General features: G+C 43.7%; 1 protein-coding gene across 1 annotated transcript in view; it reads right to left on the reverse strand.

The window, feature by feature from the left end:
- Window positions 1-20,331, reverse strand: part of LOC111970387 (suppressor of tumorigenicity 7 protein-like) — a 31,310-nt gene that overhangs the window by 7,904 nt on the left and 3,075 nt on the right. Inside the window, exons 9-14 of the mRNA XM_023997099.2 lie at window positions 19,913-20,027; window positions 19,343-19,415; window positions 19,002-19,104; window positions 14,213-14,363; window positions 13,984-14,076; window positions 13,726-13,865 (exon numbers count right to left, since the gene is read on the reverse strand). Of these exons, the coding sequence (XP_023852867.1) occupies window positions 13,726-13,865; window positions 13,984-14,076; window positions 14,213-14,363; window positions 19,002-19,104; window positions 19,343-19,415; window positions 19,913-20,027 (675 nt within the window). The remainder of the gene's footprint in view (window positions 1-13,725; window positions 13,866-13,983; window positions 14,077-14,212; window positions 14,364-19,001; window positions 19,105-19,342; window positions 19,416-19,912; window positions 20,028-20,331) is intronic.

Here is a 20,331-nt window from a genome sequence, read left to right on the forward strand (position 1 = left end):
AATTTAGCTTAATTAATTTGATTAATATAATGGTGTTTCTATTCCAAGACAAACAAAAAATTATACATCTGACAGACAGCGCCTGATTCAGTAACACTAAACAAGGATTAGATGGAGGCAGATGTTATAGGCAGAGCCATGGATGTATAGCTGAGGGAAAGGTGGGAAGTATCTGGGCAACTACAGTACCTTTTATTTAGCGAGAAGAAAATAGGAGAATAGGAAAGAGAGAACAAGTTTTAACATGGGGGGGTGGGGGGAAGAGGTGACTGGCTTTCAAAAGTTGGCGCTGTACAACGTGACCGGTCGGGAGTAGGGTACTAAGTGACTTCGAATAAAGGGCAAAATAATCCTAAAAGCTCAAAACAGTGCTGAAATAGTTGACTTCACTTTGGGTGTTCCAGTAAGCAACAATTTGTTGCCTTCATTAGCCGACTTTATTCTTAAAAGAACTCCAGAGGAGAAAGGAGCCTTAAATAATTAAACAATAAAGCGATTGAAATCACAATTGCATGTGACTGTTTTTAATATATTGGCCACCAACCAAAAACACAGCATCTACCGTGGTATCCCATTTCCAGCGAAACTATTCAAGCCATCGACTCACTGATGGTTGAAGATGATGAGCGATCGGCAAAGGCCATCTGGAATCACAGTTGAAGAAACTTGAGTGGACTTATGGAAAGGCTCTGTAAGAGATTTTATATATATATATTTTTAAATTATATTTTCTATTTATTTCCAGAACATTAACCATGTGTGTTCTCTTGTTTTGTACTCTTCTGTAGTTTCGACCCAATGATTCGTGACAAACTGCAAAACCAGTTCGGATTTAAGTATTACTTTTGTATGACTGACGCCTTTAGTGAGAGGTCTAATGCTTTAATATTTAATAATTTCTGCCCTCTGAATTCATATTCATTATATAAATAGGCCCATGATAGATTTATCAAGACCAGACCCCATGTAATGTCATTCAGTGATATTTATTCCCATAGTAATTCGTTATGGATCCATTAATATATTTAAAGTCCCTAAACTCCGCAAGAGTCTATTATCCTGCTGATAGTTTAAATAAACATCTGCATTTTGAAAGAGTATTTTTATCATTATTTTATTAACGAAAGCATTAAGATGTTGATGAAGAAATACTGTACAGTATATGCTTTACCAGACATTTTGCAGTTGCATGGTTTTTGTAGTTAGAAACGTAAAACTTTAGAGTACTTACTACATTGCAAGTTAGTTTTTTTTCCCCCACACCTAGCCCGAGCTATCCTTTTGTAAAGAACGTGTCCTGCTAATAGCCCATCATGGAAACGTTGTTTGCACCCATAGGTTTTAGGCCTGCAGTAGGTTCTAATAATCCATGCCTTCAGGGAATGTTTAAAAGTCCAAAAGGTATGGGTGGAGTAAGAATTTTGGCAGTCAGAAGTACTAAAATCAACTAATGTTAGCCTTTAAATGCTTTACTATCCAAATGTTTAAAGTGCGTGTGGGCGACGGAGAGCATGCATTTGACTGTTTTTAATATTAGGGCTTTCATGAGGAGCGGAAAATTGCATGTCAATTCATAAACCATATGCCATGGAATCGGTACATTGAAAATATCTATAATGGCACTGCTGTCAATTTTTTGGTCCTTAAATGAAACTGGTATATATTTTTTATTTATCACAATTTTCATTAACCAATTTTAGTCTTTAATGCAGGGCCGACAGGCAAGTTCCTCACCTTTTTTTTTGCAACCAACTTTCTAAGGCTTGTTTAAAAAATAACGATATTTTGGAGATGATTTTGTTTCAAGTGAGCAACTGTAATCTGAATAAAGGTTAAAAGGCCATTTTTGAACATGGGGTGAGACATTCTTACTAATTTGTCAATAAAGCCAGTTTGTTATTTATTTCTGTTTTAAGAGGGAGAGAAACCAAAAGCCCACCGTTGCTATTTTTCGAAAACTCTAGTGCCAGAGGAGACTCTCAGACCGAAAACACCTCCATTAATTGCCACAGTTTAGACTACCGATAGATCAGCTTTCTAACTCCCCCTTGTGATAGTGTGGTGCAATGACAGAATGCCACCATCTACCACTAACGGTCATAACTTTTAAAGGAAGAAAAACTGTAGGGCAGCAGTCTCTAAGGTGCAGAGCAGAATACCGAGTGGTAGCCAGCTAGTAACAGTGACTAAGTTCAGGGCAAGGTACTGGGCAGAGGCTGGCTAGTGGTGACTATTTAACAGTCGGATGGCCTGAGATAGACTGAAAAACAGCTTCTCTCTGTTCCAGCTTTGATGCACCTGTATGGTCTCCTCCTTCTAGATGGTAGTGGGGTGAACAGACCGTGGCCAAAGTGGCTGAGGTCCTTGATAATCTTCTTGGCCTTCCTGTGACACAAGGAGCTGTATATGACCTGGAAGGAAGGCAATGCGCCCCCGGTGATGCGTTGGGCTGACCGCACCACTCTCTCCAGGAGAACCCTGCGGTTGCAGATGGTGAAATTAACGTACCAGGCGGTGATACAGCCCAACAGGATCCTCTCAAAGGTGCATCTGTAGAAGTGTGTGAGGGTTTTAGGTGCCAAGGTTGAAGAGGCGCTGTTAAGCCTTCTTCACCACTGTCTGTGTGGATGGACCATTTTAGGTTGTCAGTGATCGGCACGCAGAGGAACTTAAAGATTTTCACCCTTTCCACTGCGGCCCTGTTGTTGTGGATGGGGGTGTGCTCTCCCTGCTGTCTCCTGAAGTCCAAGATCAGGTATTTCGTTTTGTTGACGTTCTTTTCCTGGTACCACTCCGCCAGGGCCCTCACCTCCTCCCTGTAGGCTGTCTCGTCATTGTTGGTAATCAGGCCTACCACGGTTGTGTCGTCAGAAAACTTGATGACTGAGTTGGAGACGTGCGTGGACACGCAGTCATGGGTGAAAAGGGAGTACAGGAGGGGGCTGAGCATGCACTCGTGTAGGGCCCCTGTTTTGAGGATCAATGTGGCAGAGGTGTTGTTGCCTACCTTCACCAACTGGGGTTGGCCCGTCAGGAAGTCCAGGATCCAGTTGCACAGGGCGGGGTTCAGACCCAGGGCCCTGAGCTGAGTGATGAGCTTGAAGGGCACTATGGTGTTGAAGGCTGAGTAGTCAATGAACAGCATTCTGATTTTTTGTGTGTATTTTACCCCCCTTTTTCTCCCCAATTTCATGATATCCAATTACGATCTTGTCTCATCACTACAACTCCCCAACAGGTTCGGCAGAAGCGTAGGTCGAGTCATGCATCCTCCGAAACATGAGCCGCCTAACTGCGCTTCTTAACACTCGCCCACTTAACCTGGAAGCCAGCCGCAACAATGTGTCGGAGGAAACACCGTTCAACTGACGACCGAAGTCAGCCAGTAGGCGCCCGGACCGCCACAAAGAGTTGCTAGAGCGCGATGAGCCAAGTAACGCTCCCCCGGCCAAACCCTCCCCTAACCCGGACGCAACCCTATGTGACTCCCGGTCACGGCCGGTTGTGACACAGCCTGGGATCGAACATTAACTAGCCTCTCAAAGCACTTCATGATGACAGGAGTAAGTGCTATAGGGTGATGGTAACTGAACTAAATGACTGTCGCTTATCTTGGGTACAGGAACAATGTTAGACATCTTGAAGCAAGTGGGGACAACAGACAAGATCGTGAAAGATTGAATAGGTCCATAAACACTCCAGCCAGCTGGTCTGCACATGCTCTGAGGACGCGGCTTGGGAAGGCAGCCTTGTGAGGGTTAACATGCAATAAATGTCATACTCATGTCGGCCACGGAGAACGAGAACACAGTCCTTGTGAGTGGCGGCGGCCCACGTTGGCGGCTCTGAGTTTTCCTTGAAGCGGGCGAAAGTGGTGTTTAGCTTGTCCCTTTATAATCTGTGATTGTCTGGAGTCCCTGCCTCATACGCCTCGTGTCCAAGCCTTTGAATTGCGACTCCACTTTGTCCCTGTTGTTGCGCCTCGGATTGCCTTATGGAGGGCATAGCTGGTCTGTTTGTACACTTCCATGTTCCCAGTCACCTTGCAGTGGTTAAATGCAGTGGTTCGCGTTTTCAGTTTTGCACGAATGTTGCCATCTATCCACGTTTTTTGGTCCTAATCGTGACAGTGGAAACATCCTCTATGCACTTCTTGATGAACTCAGTCCCCGAGTCAATGTGTACATCAATACAATTCTCAAAAGGCAGCCTGGATAATTTCCAAGTTCGCATGATCAAAATAATCTTGAAGCATAGATTACAATTGCTCAGACCAACGTTGAACAGTATCTTACCACTAGTACTTCCTGTTTAAGTTTCTGGCTATAGGAGGGGAGGAGCAAAATGGATGCGTGATCTGATTTGCCGAAGGAAGGGGGGCGGGGGGGGGGGCAATGCCTTATAGCCATCCAGAAGGGGGAGTAGCAATGGTCATGAGTGCTCGATGAGCGAGTAGCACAGGAGATGTGTTGATAAAATTTTGTTAACCTTTTCCTCTTATTTCCTTTATTAGTCCACAGCTACTATAAATGCGGCCTCGGGATATGCAGTTCCAGTTTGCACAAAGTCCAGTCTAGTTCCTTGGGGGGGTGGGGGGTGGGGGGATATGCACGACCGTGACGATAACAGAATACAATTATCTCGGGAGGTAATGTGCTCGGCATTTGATGTGAAATATTCCAGATCGGAAAAACAAAAGGATTTGTGTTCCTGTGCGTTACCACAATCACACCATGAGTTATTTCCTCATTGCAATTTTTTTATCCTGGCCACATTCTTAACAGTTTGGCCTATCAATCGATCACTGTGGATGGGATTGTCAGGGGAGGAGCAGGATATTTTTGAGAGTCACAGAGTTGGTAGGGTTTCACACCTGTCAATGAATTATGGGGTGGGATTTCAGGAGAGTAGATTAGTAATCTAGTCATTAAAACCCTTTTTCAATATTATTTATTGAGGCAAACCCCCCCCCCCCCAATTCTAGTGTAGAATTGTAGGTTTCATTATCATTATTAAAATGTTATGGGGAAGTCCCATGGGTATACGGTATTACCGCAGCGCACACAAGGGCCGCTGGTTATTTCCAAACATTTTTACAGATTTTTTTTACTCACAAAGCAAATTTAAGCAGTAAGGATCTTCATCCAGGAGGGGATTGATTGTCTCTACTGTAACCAAGAAGCTGGATTTTGCAAGAGAGTCACTTAGCTAGCAAGTTAGCAAAGCAAATGCATAGCTGGACGCTGAGCTGGAGATAACTATCTTAGATTTGCCAAATCATTTAAGGTAGGGTGTAGCACCCCCCCCCCCCCCCAAGCTTTAGGGTGCCCCAAACGGTATTGAAAATCATACCGTTGGTATTTCAAAATGTATATGGTATACTGCCCAAGCCTAACATATACACACACTTCTTAATGAAGTAGAGGAAATTGTGCAAAATACAGTCTCAACCTACAGCGACAACACCACACAATATGATAACATAGGCTATTCTTTATGCCTAGTACAACAATAGGAATGTATAACGTCTATACTTCATGTTAACATATCGGCCCAATTGAGCATGGTTTTTCACATTCAGGTAGACAACATTATAGACTGAAAAGTTGTGACTACAAATTTTCATCTTGAGTGTGGTCTTCACACATTCCTTGCTGAAGTGTATTTTGGCCAACTATTTGCTTGCGTTTATAAAAACAAGCCTTTTGGTAAACATTTCAATAGTTCCAGGTCTACAGACACGTCCACCCAGACACAAGCAGAACAGTGTGTAGTGACCAAACGCATAGCTGGAGCCCTGAGTTGGAGATAATTTATTTGGCACACCTAAGATAGTTAAGCAAGGGCGTAGCACGGACCCCTCAAGCTTTAGGGCACCCCAAACGGTATTGAAAATCATACTGTCTGACGGTATTTCAAAATACCTCAGTATACGGTATATACACGGTATACCGCCCAAGCCTACACACACAATCCTTAATGAAGTAGAGGACTGTAATTAGGAAATTGTGCAAAATACAGCAACGACACCACACAATATGATAACATAGGCTAGTCTTTATGCCTAGAACAACAACTGGAATGTATAATGTCTATAATTCACGCTAACATATCAACCCAATTGATCATGGTTTTAAGATATCAGCTTAATTAATCAAGGCTTTAACATATCTTCCCAATTGATCATTGTTTTAAGATATCAGCTTAATTGATCATGGTTTTAAGATATCAGCTTAATTGATCATAGTTTTAAGATATCAGCTTAATTGATTATGGTTTTAAGATATCAGCCCAATTGATCATTGTTTTTCACATTCAGGTAGACAACATTATAGACTGCAAAGTTGTGACTGCAAGTTTTCATCTGGAGTGTGGTCTTCATACATTCCTTGYTGAAGTGTATTTTGGCCAACTATTTGCTTGTGTTTATAAAAACACGTCTCTTGGTAAACATTTCAATAATCAGAAATCTACAGACACGTCCACCCAGACGCAAACAGAACCGTGTGTAGTGACGAGRAGTCAGATGTTTCAAAGTGTTTAAAGACACTCAATCAGATAAGATTTACAAAGAAACAACTTTCTCTTTCGTCATATCACTCAGTCACCTACAGTGCCTTGCAAAAGTATTCATCCCCCTTGGCGTTTTTTCTATTTTGTTGCATTACAACATGTAATTTAAATTTATTTTTTATTTAATGTAATGGACATACACAAAATAGTTGAATTTGGTGAAGTGAAAATGTAAAAAAATTAGATTATATGAAATAAATAACAGAAAAGTGGTGCATGCATATGTATTCACCCCCTTTGCTATGAAGCCCCTAAATAAGATCTGGTGCAACCAATTAGCTTCAGAAGTCACATAATTAGTTAAATAAAGTCCACCTGTGTGCAATATAAGTGCCACATGATCTGTCACATGATCTCAGTATATATACACCTGTTCTGAAAGGCCCCAGAGTCTGCAACACCACTAAGCGAGGGGCACCATGAAGACCAAAGAGCTCTCCAAACAGGTCAGGGACAAAGTTGTGGAGAAGTACAGATCAGGGTTGGGTTATAAAAAATATCAAAAACTTTGAACATCCCACAGAGCACCATTAAATCCATTCTTAAAAAATGTAAAGAATATGGCACCACAACAAACCTGCCAAGATAGGGCCGCCCACCAAAACTCACAGACCAGGCAAGGAGGGCATTAATCAGTGAGGCAACAAAGAGACCAAAGATAACCCTGAAGGAGCTGCATGGCTCCACAGCGGAGATTGGATTACCTGTCCATAGGACCACTTTAAGCCGTACACTCCACAGAGCTGGGMTTTACGGAAGAGTGGCCATAAAAAAGCCATTGCTTCAAGAAAAAAATAAGCAAACACGTTTGGTGTTCACCAAAAGGCATGTGGGAGATTCCCCAAACATATGGAAGAAGGTACTCTGGTCAGATGAGACTAAAATTTAACTTTTGGCCATCAAGGAAAACGCTATGTCTGGTGCAAACCCAACACCTCACATCTCCCCAAGAACACCATCCAACCAGTGAAGCATGGTGGTGGACACATCATGCTGTGGGGATGATTTTCATCGGCAGAGACTGGGAAACTGGTCAGAATTGAAGGAATGATGGATGGTGATAAATACAGGGAAATTCTTGAGGGAAACCTGTTTCGGTCTTCCAGAGATTTGAGACTGGGACGAAGGTTCACCTTCCAGCAGGACTCTAAGCATACTGCTAAAGCAACACTGGAGTGGTTTAAGAGGAAACATTTAAATGTCTTGGAATGGCCTAGTCAAAGCCCAGACCTCAATCCAATTGAGAATCTGTGGTATGACTTAAAGATTGCTGTCTACCAAAGGAACCCATCCAACTTGAAGGAGCTGGAGCAGTTTTGCCTTGAAGAATGGGCAAAAATCCCAGTGGCTAGATGTGCCAAGCTTATAGAGACATACCCCAAGAGACTTGCAGCTGTAATTGCTGCAAAAGATGGCTCTACAAAGTATTAACTTGGGGGGGGGGGGAACAGTTACGCACGCTCAAGTTCAGTTTTTTTGTCTTATTTCTTGTTTGTTTCACAATTTAAAAAAATGGATCTTCAAAGTGGTAGGCATGTTGTGTAAATCAAATGATACAAACCCCCCCAAAATCTATTTTTTAATTCCAGGTTGTAAGGCAACAAAGATAAGGAAAATGCCAAGGGGGGTGAATACTTTCGCAAGCCACTGTAGTCTGAAAACAACATCCATCCTCCATAAGATGGAGAGAGTTACAAAGCACACATTGAATTAGGCTAGTCTCTACTGACCAACTGCCACCAATGATCTACAGAATAGGTAGCCTTTTYTTTGACAGTATGATGGTATTTTTTGTTTTTTTAAATAATAAAAGTTCTAAACTTGCTTTATGAGTAGTGTGACCCTAGGGTGGCAACACATACATTCTAAGTGATTTCAAATGGGTCTTTCTCCATTCTGATTGTTTTATACTGTTCAATTCAATTTCCTGCATTTCCATAAATTTTTGCATTTACTGCACTTATTTTAGGTAATTTTCACACTGCCATGTAGGGCTGCACGATATGGGGGGGAAAACTAGGCCTTATTTTTAACCAAATATTGCAATTGCAATTTGACTTGCGATTTAGGTCAAAACACTTGGGTGAACTGTAGGAATCATGGAAATAGAATGATCATTCTAATTCTGTAGTTAGAATATAATAGTGGGCACTTTGAATACAGTGTTGTTTGACATGACAATGAATGAAAATGCCAGGCAGGAGTTATTGTGACAGGGTAGGAACCAACGTGATCATCAATGTTTCCTAGGGGACACTATAATCTTTGTCTGTATTATCTAGCTACGTTTGCTCTGACTCAGTACATTTATTAGCTAGCTAGCCAGCTAACTAACGATTAGAATTAGCGGCTAACACGATTTAGCTTAGCTAAGAAAAGACAAACTAGATGTTTGCAGATGTAAGGAACAAAGTGTAATTATAGAACGCTTGTGGATTTATATTAAGCAAATGTCACCAAAATTGTTGCATGTGCTTCATTGACGATGCAGACTGAACGCAGGTGTCTGGTGGTCAAGCAACAACAAATGCGCTCCTTGAGTGATAGGGGGCGGGGCTAAGTATGTGAGGAAAGCGGCATGGAGAGCTATTCTTTTTTAAATGTTTTTTATTTAACCTTTATTACTAGGCAAGTCAGTTAAGTAAAACATTTTTACAATGACGGCCTACCCCGTCCAAACCCTCCCCTAACCCAGACAATGCTGGGCAAATTGTGCGCCGCCCTATGGGACTCCTAATCACGGCCGGTTGTGATTCAGCCTGGAATCGAACCAGGGTCTGTAGTGACGCCTCTAGCACTGAGATGCAGTGCCTTAGGGCTCCCGAGTGGCGCAGCGGTCTAAGTTGTAGCAGTGTAAACAATAAAAATGGACGTTACACATGGCATATCACATTTAACAAACCAAACATTTGTTATAGAAGGTCAAGTAAAAACCCAAACCGGTCCGTGCATCAATACCGGTATATAGTAAAATACGGTATACCGCCCAGTCCTAGTTGAGGACAGCTATGCCTACCATGTAGTGTGACTAGGAGTAGATTACATGTAGTGGGAATAGGAGTGAATAAGAGGAAGCCAGGGGGAGGTTAACCTCAGAGAATGGTGGGGGCCTGGCCGTTCTTCCCTCCAGCCTCTGAGGCTTTCATGTAGTGCCTCTATCTGGCCCTTACACAAACCAGGCTCTCCGCCGCGCTGTAAAAACCAGACTCTGCCGTGATGTAAAAACCAGGCTCTCCACTATCTAGAGGTAGCCTTTCCCATAACAAAAGTCTGAGCATGAGACGGTCTCTGAGGGCTTGCTTTTACCCAGGCTAATAGCCCTGCTGTGTAAAGTGAGAGCTAATAAACAGGGCCACTGTAAACAGAGGATTAGCCTAGTGTGAGAGAGGGCCTAGCCAAAGAAGCTAAAAACAGAAACACAGTCTGCCACACGTGTCTTATGAATACATAAGAAATGGGACTAAATCACATACATCAAAACATGTTGGTCTCATGTTTCATGAGCTGAAGTAAAATATCCCAGAAATTTTCCATACCCACAAAAAACATTTCTCTCCAGTTTTGTGCACAAATTTGTTTACATACCTGTTAGTGAGCATTTCTCTTTTGCCAAGATAATCCATCCACCTGACAGGTGTGGTATATCAAGTGCACCTTGTGCTGGGGACAATAAAAGGCCACTAAAATGTGCAGTTTTGCCCCACAACACAATGCCACAGATGTCTCAAGCTGAGGGAGCGCGCAATCGGCATGTTGACTAGAATGGAATGTCCACCAGAGATGTTGCCAGAGAATTTAATGTTCTTCATTTCTCTACCATAAGCCGCTTCTCCAACATCGTTTTAGAGAATTTGGCAGTACGTCCAACCGGCCTCACAACCGCAGACTATGTGTAACTACGCCAGCCCAGGACCTCCACATCCGGCTTCTTCACCTGCGGGATCGTCTGAGACCAGTTATCCGGACAGCTGATGAGAATTTCTGCCTGTAATAAAGCCCTTTTGTGGGGCTAAAACTCATTCTGATTGGCTTGGCCTGGCTCCCCAGTGGGTGGACTTTGCCCTCCCGGGCCCACCCATGCCTGCGCCCCTGCCCAGTCATGCGAAATCCATAGATTAAGGCCTAATGAATTTATTTAAATTGACTGATTTCCTTATGAAATTGTTGCATGTTGCATTTATATTTTTGTTCAGTGTATTTCCAGCAACCAACCTAGTCATGACTGTTGTAAAGTTCTGCCTACGGCCTAGTATGAAATGTATTCGTGATGCTGAGGCGGCATTGGCACGCACTAACTACGCTCTTAAGCTCTTGATGGTTGCTAGGCAGCGCCCGCTACTACTATCATCCTGCCAGTTCTAAACTTTGCAAGGCATGTCACTTCACCCGTCTCTTCGCATAGTCCAACACTTGCACTGTTTTCTTAACCACAACTGGATGGATCCATAAAGAATTACTTGGGGAATAAATATCACTGGTTGACGTAAATATTGGAATGAAGTAGGCGAATGCAAGTGGAAGGAATGAAGTAGGCGAATGCAAGTGGAAGGAATGAAGTAGGCGAATGCAAGTGGAAGGCAAATTGTTGTGTAATGAATCTCCCAAAGTCATCCACATGTTATAATACATTTGAAGCAATAGCCTGCCAGTGTGTTCACTATTTCAGCACCATTTCCTGCTGCTTTTAGACAAGCGTGGAGAGTCATCTTGATAAATCAATCAATGTCAGATTTGTATTTTTACTGAATCTCTGTTTGGATATAGGTTAGGCTACAATTAGGCTGTGGAAATGTCGAGTTGGCTCATTCATTAGCACTGATCAGAACATTTTGTCAGCATGTTATGTAGTTTAACAAGTGGATTGTTTTTCACTTCACTCACACCCGCTTAGTAGCCTAGGCCTACACGCGACCAAAAGCCTGTACTTGTCTTAATCAATCAATGGGATTTTTTTTTTTACTGATTCTGCATCTGTATATTTGGTTAATTTTCTGGTTGGCAAACAAGTGGAGGTGGTAGCTCATCTATTTGTTTACTCATCTATCGCTGATCAGAACCATTTAGCATGCAATAATGTAGTCTTAATCAAGTGTAGGCCTATTATTTTGCTCGATCTCGTAAAGGCAACTCCAAAAGCCTGCAGAGATTGTGGAATAGAAACACGACTCAAATGCTTTTCAAAATATAGATTGCTATTATTTTCTATGGGTATCATGATATTCTCAATGTAAGACCCTACGCCTGCTCCCTAACAAAGTGAATGCGAGGGTAGGAAACAGATGAAACGTGGATTTAAAAAAAATAAAAGCATGGGCTTGTTTCAAAATATCACTTTTTTATATGAGTGATATTCATATAAATATCGGTTCCAAATGTTCCAGCGGTTCCAAATGTTGCCGTGACACAAAAGTTGTGGGAAAAATATGATTTGTATTTTATTCTGTTATATTTCATTATATTCTTAACCTATTATAAAATATATGTGTTTTGACTGTGATCAGGGTAGCCTAAGTGTGTCTTGTCTGTTTAATGAACAAAATTCTTTAAAAAGTCTGTTATCATTCAACGTGAYACGACTCATTTTCATGCAAGTTTATTCATTGAAAAATACTGCACTAAACATCTTAGTTAGATGTAAAATTGCCCGACTAAGATTTCTTGAGTTATCTTAGATGAATTCTGAATATTTTGAGGACGTGTATACTGGCTATGGCGCCTCAAACTTGACAAACAGTAGTAATGCAGATTTTTCTCATTTTTCAAGCAAAGGTCTTTTTACGGAGTATGTGAGAACACTCGTTGGGTTCGGCTAGCCGGGTTCAGCTAGGCGCCAGACTAACTGAAGCATGCTGATGCCTTTAGCCTGTTGTCGTAGTGACAGGCACTATCATCCAGAAGCTGAACCTCCACATTCCCTGGAGACCCTCCTGACAGGGTGCGGCTCTGTGGAAAACTGGCATCATCAAAGCAAGCTACATTCTCAGGTCTGATATACTATCCAAGTACAGTGCTGCTGAACAGAGGTGTTGTTCGCCTGTTCTGAACCAACATTTCCATCTTTCCCACGAGACTTGGAACTGGCAATGCAAGACTAGCCTGTTAGACTATTACTATCCTAGATCTGAACTAGTACCCAGAGTGGCCCTCCTAGCTGTTGATCCTTGGATGGTCTTCAAGTCCTGCTATCCAATACAGTGAACTGAACTACTAACTACCTGGCTGGGACAGAGCTTAGTTGGAGATGCTGCTTCTGTGCTGTGACATTCATGGAATTTTGGAGGACAGTTATTTGTCAGTCAAATGACCGCAGGTCACCGTTATAATTGTCTGTTTTTTTTTATTTAAGACGCACATTTTCCCCCCTCCACTCTTGACTTCAGGGAGGGTGACGTTGCCTAGGAAACCAAAGACTTGATTGCTACAACACCTTGCTTGCTTCAGCAAGGACCAACACATTTTCATCACGTTGTAAAGAGTCCATGTTACCGCGGAAATGGACTCAACCGCACAAATTTCCGGCCATCCCGTCGTCAGTCAGATGCTCGTTCCAGTTTATTTTTTTCATACCGGTTATTTATTTTCATTATGGTCTTCATCCATAATTGTCAGATACACAATTATACGGTAATTGTGCCATCCCTATTCTGCGCCAAGTCATAAAGTACTCTTGAAATCTACAAAAGGATATGGTTAGGCTACATTTCATTCTCAAACCTTGGAGACAAAACAGACCCATGAAATAAGATATTAAATCATACAAGATTTTGGCTAGATTGCTTAACTATTGTGCACAACAAGTTGATGGAGAGCAGCAGTTGAGGTGTAGGGAGTGAATGTGCAGTGAAACACACCGGCGCCTCGACCACCAGACCCAGGCATCCCATGAGCCTCGTTGTTGACAGAGACGAGAGGCAGCGACAACACCAGAGGTCAACCGGGTCAGAGTATATAATAACATGCATACAACCAACGGTGTATAAACCCTGGATTGCTGATGCTATGTGTATTTGGCAATGAGAGGCACTGAAGCCATGCATACATGTCTTAATAATTGAATTGTTCCCATTAAAACTCTAAATTCTAATTTAAACAGATCCAGTCCAATATCAAACAATTATTCTAGGATCAGTGGAAGAGAAGTGCAGGACTTACTGCTTTGACAAAGACGCCCATGAGCTCAGGGAACTGGTGTGTGAGCATGGCCAGCATGGCAGTGAAGGAGCAAAGGCCCGCTGTGAAGAGGATGAAGAAGGGAAGCTCTTTCTTCGGGTACACAGACACCTCATGGAAGGCTGCAGAAGAGGAGAGTGAGAGAGGTGGGGTGGGGGTAGAGAGGCACATATCATGAGTGGACAGCAGAATTGACCTTTGCATTGAGTATACTGTATAGTAGTGACTTATCCTACATACTCGGCAGCAGTTCCCGATCTGCTGTTTCTGTGCACCCAGGGTAGGGGTAAAACAGGTGACCCTTCTCTAGAGGGTAGGGAATTATCCGAAAAGCTGCAGGAGAGAAATGCATTAAAAAAACACATCAATGACTTTTAATGCGAGTACATAATCCTTTAACTAAATCAACCAATTAATCAATTAACCCACTAATTCATCAATCAATCAATGTCCTACAACTAGTACGTACTGCCTTCCCAGGTGCAGTGCAGCAGGTTTAAGGCTCCCTCGGCCCTCTTCCAATGCTGCAGGTGAAAAAAGGCGTAGGCCACCGCCTCGCTGTCCCCCCTCTTCAGGATGTGTTCTGGAGGCAGGATCAGACTCTTCATCTCTAATAAATACTAGACAGAGGGAGACAGGATCAGACTCTTCATCTCTAATAAATACTAGACAGAGAGAACAGGATCAGACTACTTCATCTCTAATAAATATAGACAGGAGGGAGACAGATCAGGACTCTCCATCTCTAATAAATACTAGACAGAGGGAGACAGGATCAGACTCTTCATCTCTAATAATACTACAGTCAGCAGAGGGAGACAGGATCACTCTTCATCTCTAATAAATATACTAGACAGATGGAGACAGGATCAGGCTCTTCATCTCTAATAAATACTAGACAGAGAGGAGACAGGATCAGACTCTTCATCTCTAATAAATACTAGACAGAGGAGACAGGATCATACTCTTCATCTCTAAATAAATCTAGACAGATGGAGACAGGATCAGGCTCTTCATCTCTAATAAATACTAGACAAGAGAGACAGGATCAGTCTCATCTCTAAAATACTAGACAGAGAAGAGCGACAGGATCAGACTTTCATCTCTAATAAATACTAGACAGGAGAGGAGACAGGATCAGGCTCTTCATCTCTAATAAATACTAGCAAGAGAGACAGATCAGACTCTTCATCTCTATAAATACTAGACAGAGGGAGGACAGGATCAGGCTCTTCATCTCTAATAATACAGACAGAGGAAGACAGGATCAGACTCTTCATCTCTAATAAATACTAGACAGGGGGGAGACAGATCAGAGCTCTTCATCTCTAAATATAATTATACAGTCAGAGGGAGACAGGATCAGGCTCTTCATCTCTAATAAATACTACAGTCAGAGATGGAGACAGGATCAGGCTCTTCATCTCTAATAAATACTACAGTCAGAGAGGGAGACAGGATCAGGCTCTTCATCTCTAATAAATACTAGACAGAGGGAGACAGGATCAGACCCTTCATCTCTAATAAAAACTAGACAGAGAGGGAGACAGGATCACTCTTCATCTCTAATAAAAACTAGACAGAGAGGGAGACACGAAAGTAACACCATTAGATAACATTAAGGTCAAAGGCATTTACATCATAGTTATTTAGCAGACACTGTGTGTGTGTGTATGGCGGCGTGGCTGTGGCGTTAATCCCCTCTGAACTGGTCCCCTGGGCTGTGGAGGCCGCGGGGGCCATTGGCGTTGGGCCTGCTGGATTCCCAGGCCGCCTGCTTCACAGGACTATGAGTCTCAGTCTGACACTTTGGGAAGGTTACCATAAAGCTAATCCTGTCTAATCCCCCCCATGGTCACAAGCTCAGCCAACCAGCCAGCCCAGTGCAGAGCAGCCCAGAGCAGAGCAGCCCAGAGTCGCCCAGAGCAGAGCCGCCACGCTCGCCTGGGGCGCACCCAGGGGCAGGAGAGGGAGACAAGCCCCAACCTTCTGCTCTGCTCTTCTCTCAGCGACAGTTAGGTGGTGGTAGCTAGCTGGCTACAGTGTGAATGTGGTGGTGATGGGTATGCTTGGATAAGTGTTCAAATGTGTTCTGCACACACCACTCCTCACTGCTGTGTTTTATTTGACTGCCAAGTCGTGCGACTCTCATGTCCTCTCCAAAGTTGAGACTTTAACGTGGGTCAGCATATACTGCAAACGGGTGCTGGTCATTCTCTATACTGCTGCGCGCAGCACCTTTACCCAGGTATCCAAGTGTTTAATAAGAGGGTAGAGGTGATGTTAACCAAAGCATTTGACTGGCAGCTGTCCTGCCTGGCATGTCCTGGCATAAGGGTGGGTAACACCCCCCTAGCCCATCCCCAGTCACCTCTTTGATGAAGAGATTGCGTTTCATTGACACTCCCCTTTTATCTTGAAACACTGATGAACTGGAGTTTAACTCATAAGCCTCCCTCAGATTTTAATCTTCGGCATTTAGCACAATGGAACACTTCGACAATAATGACATCCTTTAGCCATCGTCTCATTGGCTCACGGTGCTGGTGAGGATACAGATGACCTCTGAGGCCATCTACCATGTTAGGTCACCCTCAGGCATCTGTGGACAGTACAGGACAGATGCCGAATAGGAGAATGATATTGACCATAGACACTGATCTTAGGTCAGTTTTGAATGGTTCCATCCGATGATTAGGGTCTGGTGAATGGAAGCTGATCCTAGATCTGTGCTAAGGTTTCTTCCTACTAGAGTCAGTCTATAACTACTACTCTCGGTCTCAGGTGTTGTGTCACACCTGCTACTACCTATGTGAAGCCTCCATCCCCCTGAATCCTGAACAAGGCCAAGGTGGCCATCGCCACAACACAGGCTACCAGGCACAAAGCAGCACACTCCAAAGGCGTGAGGAATTGTTACCACAGGAGTGTGCTAAATTTAAAACACATTCAGGTGTCCTTAACACATGACCAGCAGGCTGCCCTCAGTCCGGTTGCTCAACCTTTCTACCGTACCTTGGGGTAGGGGGTAGAGAGCGCATGAGAGAGAGGGAAAAAGAAAGGGGGGAGAGAGACTGASTGGGAAAGACAGGCTAAAGAGAGGTGGAGCAAGCTTGGCGGTTGAGCACTGAAACAGCTGGGTGTGTGGAGCATTTAGTGCCGTCTGTTCATGTGATGTAGCGTGATGTCCATATATAATCCCCTCAGGCCTGCTGCGATGCTGGCCCTAACACTGAACCAGAAAAACCAGAAATCTTGCCTTCATTACACTGCCCTTCCCAGGCTGGCTAGCTGGCTAGCTGGGGGGCTGGCTGGCTAGCTGGCTGGCTGGTGGGGGGGGGGGGGTGTTAGCTGGCTGCTAGGTCCCACGTTGCCAAGGGCAAAGAAAGGAATGGGGGGGATGGGGAGGGGGGTTCTTACTCGTTGATTGAAGCAGAGAATGTGGGGAAGCTGCTGGGAATGGAAGCCCACCCACAACAGAGCCAGAGCAGCTCGCTCCAGTCCAGTGAACAACTGGTATCTGTGTGTGAACACTGGCTGCTGGGCAGAAAACAGCCCACGCCAGGCATGCCTCAGGCTCTACGGCTACAGGTGCACACACTGACCATTTAGACCGACATAGACAGTGCTCCCCTGTGAAAGAGATACAGAAGATCTCAATGGGACTCAACTTGATAAATAAAGAAAGACAGGTCTGACACAAATAAATGGAAATAATCCCACTAACTGCGAAATTTCAGTCAACAACAGCCAAAAGCTTTCACTATAAGAACATTAGTGGAGTCAATGAGGTGAGTTGACACGGTGAGGCCACAGAACGTGCTTCACTCCCGAGAACACTCCGACCGACACAACTCTTTACAGGTCGTCACATCAACAGCGCTGCATGTCAGCGGACATTTTGACAGCACAGCTGAGTTCCTCCTCCTCGGGGTGTCTCGGACTCAGAGCTCAGCCGGTCTGTCTGCCTGTCTATTATGAGACGTGAAGCCCATGTGAAAGACTGAGGGAGAGGCTCTGCTTCAATGGGACAGAGATTGACAGATAGAAGAGATTAGTCTCTCCTACCTCAACGGTCTAGGGTATCACCAGTTGAAAGCAGAGGTGCTGTAGATGTGCAATATCTCTGGGATCACTACTTTATAGTCTGACCCTCCCTGTGTGTATGTCAACGCCGTAGCGGGGGGGCAGCAGTGCCCCTGGGGGCGGGTGACACTCAGGATGAGGGCCCTGTCATCAAAGCCTGGATCAAAGAGCTGAGTTTCCCCCTCTCTGCCTGTGACTACCACACATTGCAGCTCACACACACACACACACACACACAAGGAGCGCACAGGATACAACACACACAGACTACATTTTGCTGTAGGGGGTACTGCGATCTGTGTGTGTGTGCATATGAGTGAGTGTGAGAGAGAGAGTGTGTTTTAATATGGGACATCCAAGCCTAATCCCTGTGGGAAGAGATGTGCAGGAATTGTTTCTGTCCGTCTACTGCAGGGAGATACATCAGAGAGGCAGGGGCCCCTTGTTGTCTCCCAGAGCCSAGACAGATGCATGATCAGGGAGGGTGCACTTCCTGTTCAGTAGGTAGAAAACGTTTTGAAACTGGGGATGTACTACCTGACCTTGTGCAATAATAACACAGATTTGTATTTTCCATTGCAAAAGATTTTGCTACAATGTGCCATACTGAACACGACCCAGATCTCACTATGAACTCTTTAGTCCACTGATGGATAGCCATGACAACGGAATAATAATTAGACTAATATTGTCTCCTTTAGTAAAATCCACTAAGTGTATGGTACCATGTTCTTCTGTGCAGCAGAGAGAGTAGAAGTGGCTCACAGGTCCAGTCCTGACTACAGCAGCTACGTTTACTATGCAGTGCAATATTGACACCCACTGGCTAACATAGGTCACTACAGGTAATACAGTGGAGCAAAGTCAGCTCGCTTCAGGTTGAGAAGTTGATCTCTGCAGCCATCATTCAAGAGGAGTATGGCGTACAGAGACAACTAAATAGCTATCACCTGTGTGTGTAAAATATGAGACTTTGCTCAAATAAAGCAAACTGTATATACAGACAATGTCGTATATCAGTCGTGTTAACCCCACCATTGGTTCAGGTCTGGAGTTAGATAGGATACGCTAAGATGATCCTAGATCTGTACATTTCTCCCCACTAATGGTTAAGGTTAGGATTTGGATTGGGTAAACTGATACTAGATCTGTGACTGAGGGTCTGGACTGACCTTTGGCACATGTGGGTTAAACTCCACAGCTCTGTGTATAGCCTCCACAGCGTTCATCTCTGCAGTGCTCAGGCCCCGCCGGGATGCTGCCTCAGGCGAAAACCTGATAGATAGAGAAAGAGAGAGAGAAGACACACCCATGGTAAGACACAGGAGTCAGGACAGCTTTAAGGAGGAAATATCATGCACAAATAGGGGGTTTGATGTCACACAAACAAGCCTTAAAGATTAGTCTGACCTATAAAGACCGATGCATCCATGTCAAGTATAGATCATACTGTTTGTTTATATCTTAAAAATGTTACATTAAATCACATTTCTGTCTTTCCACAGGGACATACTTCTCTGATACAGCCCGTGCTTTCAGCAGTGCAGATGTGTAGCATATAGTGGCTGACTTTGGCAAGCTGATATCTACAACGAGAACACATGACGGTTATTTCACTTTAAACTCAAATGAGGAGTCTGGAAATCATGAGTATCAAAATCAAATTTGTCACATGAGCCAAATACAGCAGGTGTAGACCTTAATGTGAAATGCTTACTTACAAGCCCTTAAACAACAATGCAGTTAAGATAATAGAGTTAAGAAAATATTTACTACATAAATTACAGTAAAAAAAACAATAACAAGGCTATATTCAGGGGGTACCGGTACCGAGTCAATGTGCAGGGATACAGGTTAGCCAAGGTCATTTGTACATGTAGGTAGGGGTAAAGTGACAAAGGACTGGTTCAAAGTTGTAGTAGTTAGTTGGCTTGAATCCTGTTTTGCTGATGTGGTCCTGCGTGGCTCAGTTGGTAGCATGATGCTTTCAACACCACGATCATGGCTTTCACTCCCACTGCCGGCCACAGACTCACTACTGTCGCCTTGGATAAAAGCATCTGCTACATGGCATATATCTTACCGTCGTATTTGGCGAGGACTGCTTGTACATCAGCGTAGGCCTGCAGCTCCAGTAGCGCCTCCAGGAGGTTTTCATGTATATTCAACATTCCCAACAGTGGGAATTCTTTCATTAACTGGGAGAAGTAAGGAACAGTGAGTGAACGAAGGAATCAAAAAAATGGCAGGACTAACCACTATTAAAGGAGCATAGAAAAGGACTAAAGACAGGACTAGACAAATCAGGGCTACATTCAGTAGTCAAACATTCATGAACGTTGCAGATGGAAATGATTCTAATAGAGCCGTCATGATTCCTTGTCATTCTACATGTCAGAGGCATGTTTGTTCTACATAGCATATTTCTATCCAAAGGCTCCAAAACGTTGCGTCCTGCTGATTGCGCCCCAGGGCCTCCAGTTCCACAATACTTCTGGTTGT

Source organism: Salvelinus sp. IW2-2015, linkage group LG1 (assembly GCF_002910315.2).
Source record: "Salvelinus sp. IW2-2015 linkage group LG1, ASM291031v2, whole genome shotgun sequence".
NCBI classification, from domain to species: domain Eukaryota; kingdom Metazoa; phylum Chordata; class Actinopteri; order Salmoniformes; family Salmonidae; genus Salvelinus; species Salvelinus sp. IW2-2015.